The sequence below is a fragment of the Acanthopagrus latus genome, chromosome 23 (assembly GCF_904848185.1).
Source record: "Acanthopagrus latus isolate v.2019 chromosome 23, fAcaLat1.1, whole genome shotgun sequence".
NCBI classification, from domain to species: Eukaryota; Metazoa; Chordata; class Actinopteri; order Spariformes; family Sparidae; genus Acanthopagrus; species Acanthopagrus latus.
Window position 1 is genome coordinate 4,595,296 of NC_051061.1, and position 14,275 is coordinate 4,609,570.

The window sequence follows — 14,275 nt, forward strand, 5'->3', positions numbered from 1 at the left end:
CCTAAAAGACTGCCCAAAAGTCTGCTAATTTACATCTATTGGTGGTTTGTGATATATCAAAAAGCCCTACATTTATTTAGCAGTCTTGGTTCTGTAAAGCTACCAAATCATAGTTAAACCATGATGTCTTGACTTGGTGAAAATTGAAGTTCTTAAGGCCGGGGGGGATAATATCACAGCTTTAATGTCTGTGCTTTATTTAGAGGTGTAGTTTTGCATTTTGGAAAGAACACTTATTCAGTTTCTTGCTGAGAGTTAGATGATAAGATCAATATGACTCACATATCTGTCTGGAAAATACGAAGCTCCCACCAGCAGCCAGTCAGCTCATTTAATCATTAAGACTGGCTCTGTCTAAAGGTTACAAAATATGCCTGCCAGCACCTCTAAATCTCCCTGATTCATGTATTCTTCAAATATAATCCATACAAACAACAAAGTGTAAAAAAAAAAAAAAAAAAAAAAAAAAAAAAGCTTAGGATGTTCTGGTTAGTGGATTTGATTACTTTTGAACAGGGCCTGGCTAGCTGTTTCCCCTTGTTTCAAGTCTTTATGCTAAGCTAAGCTAACCATCTACTTGGAGTAGGTCCACATTCATTGCTACCAGTCTTCTCTTCTGACTCTCGCAAATAAGGGTATTTCCCACAATTTCCCACAATGTTCAGATCTTTCCTATCTTTTCTACAAGAGTGGAGCTCATGTTTGATTAGTTAGATCTGTTGAGTGAAAACCTTTAAACCTGTTACATTGTCAGTTAATTTGATCACATTTGACAAGTAGGAGGAAGGATAGATGGAAGGAATTTAATATCTCAATGAAGAAAAAGTTATTCTTTGTTTCTACTCAGCTTCCGTCTGAAATGACCCCGTCTCTCGTGGTGAATATGAAACTTCAATGTCAAGAAAGAAAATCACTCTTAAGTCAGTTATTTACCAGAAACCCTCTGTCATGATATATTCAGTCTCTCATTATCAAATGTAATGAAAGCATACTGCAGTTCTTCTATTGTACAGACCAAGTGCAAACGCCATTTCTGTGAAGCGCACCTCCGCAGCCATAAGACCTAATGCTTCTGACAAGATTGGGGAAGCCATTCATGTGTGAAGTACAAAGAGATGCCTGACTGTCACTAGCATCCCATTATCTGTCATCATCTACAGCGACCTCAATCTTTGCGATGCAGTGTATATGAGAGATTTGGACTAATGGATGATGCGAAAGAAACTGCACCTGCCTGAGTCCATCAGGATCACCATCACCTTTACTCCCATGTGGCCCCCCTCGCCAAGATTTTTTGCTGCGCAGAACGGGCGCTAACAGGAGACGGACTGAAAATACAGACCGAATAGAAACAACTGCATGTACCTCAATCCGCTGACTTGACGACCGAGAAAAGAGCGTGATCTCGTTCACGGATGGACTTGCACAGAGCACGTATATGCAAACGCAAATGCATTATCAACAGCGTTAGGGCACTTCACACAGACCTGGCAGCATCTGCAGAAATGGAGGCATGTGCAAAAGCCCAGCCGTTCATGCACGCAGATTAGAAAATCACATACACACAGAGAAATTCTGTTCGTTCCATTGAGCAAAGTGTGATTGCACATCGTAACCACTGTTAGCCTACTGAGAATCCGTCCTGACACCCAAACAGTTGTTTTTAGAATCACACTGGTATACTCCTAGGAGCAGTTTATTCCATTTTACAGAAGCAAAACCTCTTCATAATTGTGCTCTTTCTCTCTTTTTAACATTTCATTTTCTTGTATTTTTTTTACACTGGTCAGAAAGAAAGGCTATACATAACATTATGTCTTTCCTCTTCTATTTTTCTCCGGTTCAATTACATGCCCCCCTTTTCTAAATCTGCTCTGTTACATTCCTTAACATCTGCATCCACGGGGCTGCAAGCTGTTTTATGTCTCTCTTTGTTCTCTATTGTTCTGTTTTTGTCTCCCTTCCAGCCTCTTTGTTCTGTTACATATTTTTGCACACAATCACCTATTTTCTCGTCTCTTGATCACAGAGTTAGCCTCTCTGTGTTACATACAGTGAGGATTCACAGGAAAAGATGCATTTATGTGAACCAGCACCACAGTTTATATGTTATGTTATCAGCTTCACTGTTTACCCTCCACTCTCCTACATATGAGAGCTGTGCTACTGCTAACACTAACACAACCTTTCCTACTGCCTCAGCTTCACATTATAAGCATTCAAAACTGTGATCTATACTTAACATTTTTGCCATTTGTGCGCAGTTGTGGTTGTTTATTGCAAGAAAATAACCTGTGCTTGAGAAAAGGCTGCAAGGCATCTCGACAAAAGACTGACAAAAGAAAAGAGAAAAAAGTGAGCTTGAGAAATCCAACATCAGAGTGCAGATGACAAGGCAACTCTGGTTGTTCCAACTGACCAATGAGAGGTCTGTTAGCATTTCAACCTCTTTCATTAGACCACATCAGTCTACGAGGTACCTCAACAGGGGGCCAACAAATAAATGGCAAGGAGTTCCTCTGGTAGCATCCACAATTTTTGTAAATGGAAACCCGAAAATAACCATTCCAATGTGAAACAGAGTGACTGAAGTCAACTCAACTGGACTGGACTGCTTTGCTGCAATTGTTCACAAACCAACTGTGCATCTGTTAGACTTCTGGCAAAACAGCTTACAAGTGTTTGTTGCAGCATTAACATGTACTGGCTGCTGGCACCAAGTCAGCCAGGACCAAAGTCTTATATTCAAACTTTAACATAACTGTTAAAATACTAAGTCTGATCTTCAGGTGCCTTAAAAATGCACACTGTTTGACAAGTGGTCTAATTGGACATACAGGCCTCTATCCCCAAAGCAGATAGTGCAGGGCAGCATTCAACACAAGCAACAACTTATTCACTTAGTGTCTCATGCCTCAAACTACCAGAACAACAACACACCAAAGTTAGAAGATGCAATCCACAGCTTCACTGCCTCAGGTCAACACTTTGAAAAATGGCCACATGCTCTGATATCATCAATGTACTGTATACACATGTTGCCATTGTGTTTTCCTCTTCAAAAAAGTGCACTGCACTGTATCCGCACATCGGAATATAAGTTACATGATTAATCATCAGCAGGTCTGTGTTTAAAATTAAACTTCTACAAAATCTAACAAACTAATGAAACATTCGTAAACTGGTCATTTTTAAATCACTGGAGAACCTCCAAACCTGAGACAGAAAAGCGACGAGTAAACACTTTACTCATACTCCTCTTTCATCTCATTCATCCGTTTTCATCACTTTGATTCACTGAAGAACTCTCTTGACAAATTTCTGAGCAGTGCTTGTGTGAGTGAGAGTGAGATGCGCAGAAAACCAGATTTTGTCCAGCGGCCACAGGCAGAGATGTAAGAATAGAGGGTGGCGAGCTGGGAGGCACCCCTGTTGTGAATGCAAATTGGTCACTAGCATTCGGCAGAGACCTCTGAAGCACTGAGTGGAGCATGGCAGTGCACCAGCCACACAAGGACCCCTGAGGTGTCTCTCCTCTCTGCCCGACTGATAAAATGGATCAAAGCGAAGAGGCAGAAATGACAACCACTGTTCAGTCTAACCTTATTTCACAGGAACGGGTGACTCCTGCCGAAAACCACCAGAAAGGCAACAGGAAGGCATGAACTTTCCATCTCTCTCCCGTTTTCTCGGTCTATCTCGCTTGCCCCTATCACAGTATAATCAGAAATGTGCAACTGCCACTTTGGGCCTGCCAGGGAAATAGTGCATGGAGCATCTCTGACTTTAGACTTAGAGCAAGTAGGGGTGGGTAAAAATATCGGTTCATCAGTGCACTGCAATATATTTTTTTATATATGGATTGATAAAATCCTCTGAATGGATTCAGACAAGCAGTGGCTGCCGATCACCCGCTGTTCCTCGGTGGACGCCTCTCGGTCCCCACCTCCAGCAGCTAGAAGCGCCTTGCCCGCGACCTCGCTTGAGGGTCGGAGGGTGATGAGCCGCGGAAACACCGTTGGAGCTGCGGAGGCGGGTAGCCGATGTCTGACACACCGCTCTTTCAGAGACTGTAAACTCCCAGTGCAGCCGGTCTCACCCTGGTTGCTGCACCGTGCGCCCGCAGGTAGCACTCTCCTCTGCGGAGAGACGAGGGTTCAGTGTCAACATGTTAACCCCTCGCATCTAGCCAGACGGTTATGTCTATGTTTATATCAGACAAAAATGTGCCATGCAGTCCCAGAAACAATGGCACTTTCTCATCTTAACTATGGTTGCACTATTTTATAACTAAACACATCGAGTACCTTTTGTTTACATTTCAATTCAAACTAGAACAGCCTAGAGGAAAGATTTATCATTTAAGATTACTTTTTTGAATTTAAAAATTATCAACAGGTATGAATTATTTGTTTATAACTACTTATTACTGAATCGATATCGAAGCATTTAAGTCAGTATTGAATCGAATCGATATTGAATCGAACTGCGACCTAAAGAATCTAAATCGAATCGAATCGTGAGGTTCTTAACAATACCCAGCCCTAAGAGCAAGTGACAGGGATGAACTGGTTAAGGTGATATGGAAAAGACAATGGCACAGAAGGAACCTGGAGATTGTTTAATGATGCAAACATCAAAATGGCCTTGTGATGCGATCCTATGCTGACTTGGGCAGGGTGAATATAATCATGAGATCAGATCTGTAATCGTATTCTAGGCTGAGTGGGAACTGTGCATACTGCGGTAAATTACACTTGTGTATGGATATCAGCAGGGTAGATAGTAAGAGCAGATAGGAACACTCTAATGTGCAGTGAAGAAAAACAACACGTACATCTCCCCTCCATGAATAGATCAGAATCTGTTTCTCTTTGGGTTGTCGAGATTTCATCTTTTAATCTATTTTTTCGCAATGGCCTGGTTTATTTTCTCACTTCTGCATCATCCACCCTCTCATCCCTGCATTTTATCCATTTCCATCACAGAATGGAGAACAGGAGTCAAAGGGCAGAGGCGAAAAAAGCCTTCACCCGGGCACATATGCTCCCACGGCAGCCAGTGTCACAGCAACCGATGCCCTCCCTCTCCCACCATGGAGCCCACCCTGCCATCTGTCCCATTAACCTGGGTTAGCAGCACACTGGCCTGGATTGTTTGAAAATCTGTGTTGGTCTGTGTTTGCAAACAGAAGCTGTATAAAGCACGCAGTGGAGTCCAAAAAGTAGATGGTCAGATAAGAAGGGTGAAAGGCAAAAGCTTAAGAGTGAGTGCACTGAGTGAGAGGCTGACAGACAGACGGACAGAAAGCCATTGGTCCATGTGTGAGCAATTGTGCATAAAAGTGAGAGTTTTCGTTAGAGGCAAGTGTGAGGTCATGGTTCCTCTGGGTGAGGCACAGCACAGTCTAATGTTAGTCCACTGACATTATGTGAGGATGCTGACAGGACACCTCTGTTACATCCAGATACACATTTACATTTCAGAAATATCCTTGGAGGTCAAAGACAGGACAAATACAAAAAGCAGTTATATCCCTTTTCCAGGTTAACATGCTAAATTCCTAAGTGCAAAGTGATGACACTTTATCAACAGCCAACCAATGTCCACGACTGAACTGAGTCAATCCAATGCAGAATTTTTGGTGATTCAGTACATGCCTTTGTATGTCCCAGTGGCCATTGAAAATGAAGTTATGTCTCTCTCCCCATTCATTCATTAGATAGGGGCCTGGTCTTGTTACCCCAAAATAACTGCCCTGGGGCATTGCCAAGATGGCTGCCAAATGGCAAGAATGTATTATGGTCCTTTTCTTTATAACTAGCATAAATCAATTGCTACCTTGACGACAGTTGATGCCCCAAATTCAACTCAAGTCAAGGAGCAAAGTTGCTGCAATGGGTCCCGCTCTTCAAATATCAGTGCAGACAGGCAGAGTTGGAGTTGGGGTTGCTAATGTTAGCCTATTAAGCACCACGACCATGGTAATCTATTGAAACAGTGTTCCGTCTTATTTGATTATTTGATTGATAGTGTGAAGTTATGGATGAATTACGAGCGACCACGCTTTCCTATCTCCATTAAATAAATGGTAAATGGCATTGTAATGATACCTGGACTGTCACAATAATGCAAGAGAAATCATCACAGCTGAGGACGTCTTACTGGAAATGTCCTGTCAGTTCTTTTACATAAACTCAACCAACGACAAGCGATGACCTAGAAGGTCTTGAATATTTTGTTCCATATCATAGGAGGAGATTTTAGCCGCTACTCCTTGTAATTCTGTTTTGAAGGGGAAAGCTGGTACTTGAAAATGAGGGGTAGGGGCAAAAATTGAAATGGGATTGAGCCTAAATATCAGGCCAGGGACGGGACAAAGAGCCAAGCAACAAGCTACAGAAGGTGAGAGCAGACACTGCTTTCTGCCTCTCTCCTCTGCTGTCATCTGCAGTAGTAGTCTGAAGTCTCACAGTTAGCAATATGGTTTCAATCAGAACACATGGGCATACACACAAGCTTTTCAGTCTTTGTAAAGAGTCACCCTTAACCTGCTGCCCTTCCATCTTAATCCATTCTCTTACCAATATTCTTTTCTTTTTCTTGCTTGTTTTTTCACTGCAAATCAGTGACAAACAACATTCCTCTGTCATGTTTGGCACGTGTGATCTTGTGATGTAATAATTAGTCATGAACTGTGTGAACCACAATGTCTACATCCAAGAAAGTTGTGCTGTGTGAACGGTACAAGGATCCAACAAATTATGAGTGTGGTGTGCCCAAGGCTTAACTGTAAATTGGCAAGCTAGTTAGCTAGGTCACTAATGGTGTCTAAAAACAATTATATTGATTGAGCAAATCTCTCTCCTCAATATCTGCTGCATGGGTAATGTAGTCATCTTAGAGTTGGATGAGCTAGATGAGACCCTGTACAGTTAACATTAATTCCAGTCAGCAGCCGGCTAACTTAGCATAGCTTTTGCAGAAAAAAAAATACAGCAAGTCTGGCTCTGTCCAAAGGTACCAAATGCCACCTGCCAGCAGCTCTAGAGGTCATGTTGGAGTTATATGGTTATATGGGGTTTACAAGTTGTTAATATTTGCTTTATAAATAGTGACATTAATTCATTTACTGTCTACAAATAGTCATTATTGCAATAAATAAGTAAGAAATAATTAGCTCCTATTAGTGGCTCATATTTGGAGTTTATATCTATTATGCATCAGTAGAGATACCACTTGTGATATTGCTACATGCTGCCTGCGGGTTATTGCTGCTTACCTCGTCTTTCTCATAGTAGTGTCTTAACTATTTTGGGTTGGCTTGGAATTCAACTGGATGAGTCAGAGCAGAACTGAAAGCTGACATATTTTCCTGTTTATTCAAATAATATTCATTTCTTACTGTGTGTGCCTTTTATCTCAGTATGACTCCAGTCAAATACAAGGCGTCTTGTGGGACAGAGGAATACCATTTGATGTCTTTCTTCGTGGTTGGAGTCTGTTTGATTATCGCTCTCGCCACCAATTGTAGAGCAGACAAGGTGAGAAGCTCCGTCAGTTCACAGACAAGATGTGTTAATTGGGAGGTGAGACAAACAACAGGTGTGTGGAGAGGTCAGAACGGGAAAGGCACAAAATGCTTAAAAAGGTAGAGGAGGTGTTGATGAGACTGGAGGCACTCTTGGAAATCCCAGAGACAGTGGTCGGGGTTAAAAATGAGAAAACAAAAATGCTTGATGACTGAAGTGGGGTGAATACTGCAGATTTCTAATTGGAGAAAAAAAGGCTAGAATAAACACAGATGAGGCTGAAATGGCACAGAGAAAGGAGGAATGGTGATGAATAGAACATGAAGTCATAAGGTCAGTGTGAATAAGATCTAGTGGTGTGGAATGGGGAAAGGATGTCGAGAAAGGGAAAGCAACAGAGCTGAGAGAGAGAGACAGAGAGAGAGAGAGAGAGAGAGAGAGAGAGAGAGAGAGAGAGAGAGAGAGAGAGAGAGAGAGAGAGAGAAAACTAAACGGATCAAGAGAAGGATATACAGAGGAGCATGAATACACATGTGTTTATGCTCTGCCGGATTCAATCTATGCAACTGTAGATGAGTTAATTCATCCTGGACTTAACTGGCTTACAATTAGGCAGACCTTCAAGATGGCCTTAAAATGAACAAAGTACTAAGTGTCAGTTTCTCTGGAGAATTCTCAGTGCTATTGCAGATAATAGCAGTTGCCTTGGGGGTAAACTCAGACAGTAATCTACTGGCATTAATCTATTAATAAAAAGGAAGTAGGTTTTTTCTTTTCTAAACAATATAATGATTATAAAAGTATTGTTTTAACCCAGCTACCAATTAGACACTGCCTTTGTCTTCCTCTGTAATCAAGGACTCATTACTTCAAAACTACAGCCAAATTCAAATCTAAATGTGTTATCTCTATAAACATAAAGCATGATATAGCAACATAAATTTATATATATATATATATATATATATATATATATATATATATATATATATATATATATATATATATATATATATATATATATATATATATATATATATATATATATATATATATACACACACACACACACACACACACACACACACATATAACACATGGACATAAAATATAAGAAAAACCTTACAGTATGAGGCAACATGATTTAACTGCACCACACCATTTTCACAGAAACTGAACATCATAACCTTCATTAAGGTAGAATGTATCACAGGAGACTACATTGGTTTCAAGGTATACCCAATAAACATTTTGGCTTTTAGAGACAAAACTTTCCAATGCAATTGTAGAAAAGCAGAAATGAAGATGTTTTTCTTGGATTTTCTGCTTCTTGACAGTTTGGACCAACAATCCTGACCACAGCAATCGATAAAATATTAGGCAGAGCAATATGTTTAGTGTAAATGTCTGTGAAAATTATACACAATCAGTGAAGTGTAAGGTGGTGTTACAGGAAGGTGTATGCACACATACTACAAATGTAACCAGCAGACTGAGGTGCAAAGATGTCAGGTCTGTTTCAGTCCCCAAGCAGCGGATCGGCTGCTCGTACTAGACTTCAGAAGGTGATTGATGATTTTAATTAGGTGTTGGGACCCCGCTGGGATTTGACAGAGAGCTACAGTGCCCTCTTTTGGGCTTGGAGGACTCTGGCTCTGACCCAAATACTCTGGTGGCTTATTATCTTCAGTAGCTCGGCCAGGTAGGGTCACCCTCTTTATACTGTCAGTTCTCATAATCAAGTTCAACCTCTAATATGTGTTTACGTTTACTTTTAGTCCTGTATATCTCTGGCTTTCTTGTATTCTGTGCCATAAAATGCTGAAAATTAATAGGCAGTTGAATTGTTCAAAATGTGATGGTACATACACATCAAGAAAAATGCTGTGATGGATTCAAACCTCTTACTTGGTGTTACTCATTGTCAATGGCTGGCTTTTGTGCCATGCAACCACACAATGATCTGCGTCACTGCTGCAATGGACAAAAGGAGATATCCTCAGGAATAAGAGGCAAATAGCAGAGCAGATTTTCCACCAGACCGGCACTATCACAGGGAGTTACTGCTGTGATTTACCTTGCTGCTTGTTACACACACCAAAGCCTCTGTCAGTGCAGGCTAGGGCAGAGTAGCTGGTGTATGTAATGTGCTTTGACGCAGATCAACCTGCTAAGTAATTTACCCTCAGCTTCAGAAGTCTGCTTAGTGAGTTGAGCTTGCCTCTAAAGAGTGCATCTGCTACATATTTCAACAAGGTAAAAACAATAATTAACTTATGGTGCAGGATATCTAACTGTAAGAAACTAAACTGGCCCACAAATAGTTAGGGTGGGGAACAGGGCTGAATATCACTGTATTCAAAAAGTGAGGATCATCTGCATTGTTAACTAGTTCTTTGAACCCTCTCCTTGACCTTGTAAAAAACTGCAATACCTTCTCTCCTATGAAGGATGACGTAACATCTTTTACAGAGGAGCAATAGAAAGCACCCCAACTGGAAATATCACAAACAGACAGGAGAGCTCTGCAGCGCGAGATTAAAACCGCCGAGAGCATCATTGGTACCCATCTACCGAGCATCTATGATATTGGTGAAGTGAGGTGGCTGCACAGAACCCAAAGGATAATAAAAGACAACACACACCCCAGCTACACTCTGATCACCCTGCCACCACCTGGCAAAATATACAGAAGTATTCGCAGCAGTACCACTAGGCTACAGAGCAGCTTAGGCTCCTTAATTCACCCTGCGCCCTCCAATATAAAAAAATATGAATTATCTGTAAATTCACCTGTACAGTTTTGTGAGTAGCAGTAGAATACAAACTTTATCTTGTTATATAACCCCATTCAAACCCTCCCCTACAAGAAACTGTATGAATCTTCACTCCCCTCTCTAATTACATCAATACTTCACTTATACTTCACTTATACAGATTAAAATCTATTAACTCTATGATAGATATGAAACCTATAAGATTAGTAATTATGTTCCTGGTCTGCTATGGGTGTAAACATAGCAAAGCATTACTATAACTTATTTTTTCCCCACACACGCTGCACATGTGGGGGCACATTGAGAAAAACCAACAACTCCTCTCCTCGCCATCAACCGCCGCACACTCACAGGATCTGTGTCTGTTGTGTGCTGCAATTGTAAGATATTCTTGTCTTTTCTGGACGTGCAGGATGTGGGTTTTGTCCGTGCGTGTAATCCGCTCAGGTTGTTTGTCTGCTTTGTATTGTGGCTGTAGGCTGGTTCTGTCTGTGGTGTTCTCTCTGTTTTTGTGGTCTGTCGGGGATGTAAGCTGTTAAGGTTTGTGTCGGTGCTCCGAGTGAGTGCCAGGTGTTATGCATTTCACGCTCGCTGCCTTCGGTCTCACTTGGGGTTCAACTGCTACCCTCACACACACACACATGCACACAAAAAGAAAAAAAACGTACATGCTCCCCTTCAAATTGCCTTCCTTTGTGTTCATTGTCTTTTTTTTTCTCACCTATCGTCTTCAGTTTTTGCTATTCTGACGGCATCTGCTGCCTGCCATTATCGCCTTGTCTCAACTCCAACTTTTGAACTGTTTCTTTTGGCTGCTTTCGTGTTTATCTCTTTGACTGCTTCTGTCTGCCTCTTCTTCGCCACTTCTCTCTCTTTCTTCCCCTAATGACCTGTCTGCCCCTCCCTATTACATCTCTTTGTTGATTCTCGCCTCTTTTTTATCCTCCACACACACACACACCTGCCTGTCACGGATGGAGGGGGTTACCTCCACGCAGCTTGCCAATCTGCTCGCTATCAGTGTGCAGCACACACACATGATTCATCACAAGACGGCAGAAACTCACACATTATACAAAGTAGAAAGCGCACATCGCTCTCACGTACTCTCCGAAAGAAATTCAAGCTCAGCAGCTCAACTTTGACAACTTTACTTTCTATTAAAGCCCTTTACTTTTACTCCATGCTCCCCTTTCAGCATAAAGATGCACAGACAGACTTATGCAACTCAATCACACCTCCCTCTTTCTATCCACTTTGACGTATAAATACAACCCAGGTCTTACCGTGATGGTTGGGATGGCTGTGACGAGCGAGTAGATGAGCACAGGGGGGATCTTGCTGGTGTCGTCCGGGCCGGGGTAGGGCTTGGAGAAGGTCTTGTCGTAGCAGAAGAAGCCCTGGATGTGCACGGGGAAGGTGTCCGTGTACTCGAAGTAGTAAGCCAGCAGCACCGTCCCAGCCATGATCACCAGCTGGAAATAGAACATTATCCCTCCGTTAGGAAGCGAGAGGACGAGAGGTGAAGAAGAGGACTGAGGGGCAGAGGAGGCGGAGGTGGAAAAGAAGGAGGAGGAGAGGAAGAGGGGAGAGTCAAGTCCCTGTTCCCCTCAGCCACAGGGAGATGCATAGGAAATACGGATTGAGAGAGAGACAGAGTGAGAGAGGTTCAGCCTTTGGATCGGAGAGAGAGAGAGAGAGAGAGAAGGAGAGCGCTGTCAAGACGAGAAAGAGAAAATGAAATCTGCAGGGGGAGGCTCCTCTCTCCTAGAGATGAAAACGGGAACAAAAAACAGAATAAAAGAGTGTTCCGAAGCGGCATAAGCAGCCGAAACAGAATTGCACTGGGAGCGAGCAAGAGAATGAGAGAGCAATGGAGAGAGATGGAGAGAGAGAAAGAGAGAGAGAGGAAGGGTGGGAGGGAGAGAAAGGGGGAGCAGCCTTTTATGTTGCCAGCACCCATGAAGTTGAGCTGTGGGTGTACATGAAGAGACATTGCGTGTAGAGTACATGAATGCTTGTGACAGTGAAGTTTGTTTTTGCAGACCTGTGTTTATCACCATCAGCTGACATCTCTGCTAAAGTTTGATGTCTAAATTTCAACATGCATGTCTGGAGTAAGAAACAAGGATTCGGATACAACTGACATGTTACTGGACAAAGTAAAAAATATCCCGCTGGTTGCCCATTTCAGTTTGTGCACAAAGGAGAGAAGACAACACTTACGAAGATGGTGCTAAATATAGAGCGCGTAGTGTGGTCCACTCTACACTACCTGCCAAGCGCCAAATGTCACATAGACAAAATTAGCAACTATGATGTGAGCGTGGTGAAGCATTTACCAGCTATAGAGCTGGACATTTTTCTCACATGTTGATGGAGAAATATTTGGCCTAAACTAGGCGCTGAATTTCAGCAGCCACACTAAGACAATTACAAAGTCAGCGTACTATCACCTGAAGAAGAAATCCAGGATAACAGGACTCATGTCTTGACAGGATTTGGAAAAACTTGTCCACGCATTTATCTTCAGAGGACTCGACTACTCCAACAGTGTCTTTGCAGGACTCTCAAAAACATCCATTAGACAGCTGCAGCTGATTCAGAACGCTGCTGCTCAAAGCCCAACAAGAACCAAAAAAGTAAATCACACCACTCCAGTTCTCAGATCTCTCCACTGGCTTCCTGTCCATCAAAGAATAGATTTCAAAATCCTGCTATGCTCTTCAGTTTATAAGGCACTGCATGGTTTTCAGGCCAAAACACATTTCTGATCTACTGCTACATTATAAACAATCCAGACCTCTGAGGTCGTCACGTACAGGTCTGCGTTCAGTCCCTGGACTCAAAACTAAACACGAAGAAGCAGCGTTCAGTTATTATGCGCCACATATCTGGAACAAACTCCCAGAAAACTGCAGGTCTGCTCCAACTCTCACCTCTTAAATCAAGACTGAAGACCTTTCTGTGTTGCCACTTCCTTTCACTGAAGCAATTTTAAAGCTCTGAACTTCACTGTGACTTCACATCTCTTTTAAACCTATTCTGTCTTATTTCTTAACCTGTTTTATTGTTTTGTTTGATGTCTTTCTACTTGCTTCTAATGTCTTTTAATGTAATTTGTATGCCTTTGAGTTGTCTTGTTTCTGAGTTGTGCTATACAAATAAACTTGCCTTGCCTACAATGACCAAGTGGACAGAAACACAACTCAAAATGTAGGTTGGTGTTGCTCTGTATCTGCTGGATGTGTCCTGAAGTAAAAGTTATAATGGACTCTCCAATGTATGCACCCAAATATAGTACAAAGTTAAAGTTTGTCTCCATCAGTAATTTTCATCCGGCACAGTTTGCATATACCGATTGTTTTTGTTGGACACCACATAGTTTTTGTAAACAAATACAATCTTTGGTATATTTTTTTTAGCAATGTAATCTAGTCTCATGGTTCTCTCCTGTCACTTATTTGGATGATGTTAGATTGGTTCTAACAAAGTGGATCTGGGGAATTCAGTGCCGACTTGCTGGGAATGATAGCATCTGAAATCCAAGACATGTGACTCGAGACCACACCTCTGGTCAAGAGACGACTAACAATTGAAAAACTGCGTCAGTGTTACAGCTTGTTTTTCGGTTAAAACAATAAGTTAATCGTGATAAATTGCATTCAGTAGAGCATATTCCCCCAACAAGGCCCAACAGTCCTTTTAAAAACAATCAAACCTGATCAAACATCAAAAACACATATTTGAAACCCTTGAAGCTGGACTTGTTAGCAACTTGCCAATATATAGTATCTGCTAAATGCTTCACTCGGTTCACTAGCTAGTTGCTAACCTTGTCTCTCGGCTGTTTGAAGCTGGGCAGGTTTATTTCAACTGACCCAGAGATGTATGTTGAAAGACAAACCAAGACTGTTGCACTGCCTTTTATTTTGTTTATATTAGGTTTAAATGAACTATGTTTTA

The 14,275-nt window shown here is 41.8% G+C and overlaps 1 protein-coding gene across 7 annotated transcripts in view; it reads right to left on the reverse strand.

Moving 5' to 3' along the window:
• Positions 1–14,275, reverse strand: part of plppr2a (phospholipid phosphatase related 2a) — a 61,771-nt gene that overhangs the window by 9,968 nt on the left and 37,528 nt on the right. For all 7 annotated transcript variants that reach the window (XM_037088544.1, XM_037088542.1, XM_037088545.1 and 4 more), the window contains one exon: positions 11,596–11,784. In XM_037088544.1, the coding sequence (XP_036944439.1) occupies positions 11,596–11,784 (189 nt within the window). The remainder of the gene's footprint in view (positions 1–11,595; positions 11,785–14,275) is intronic.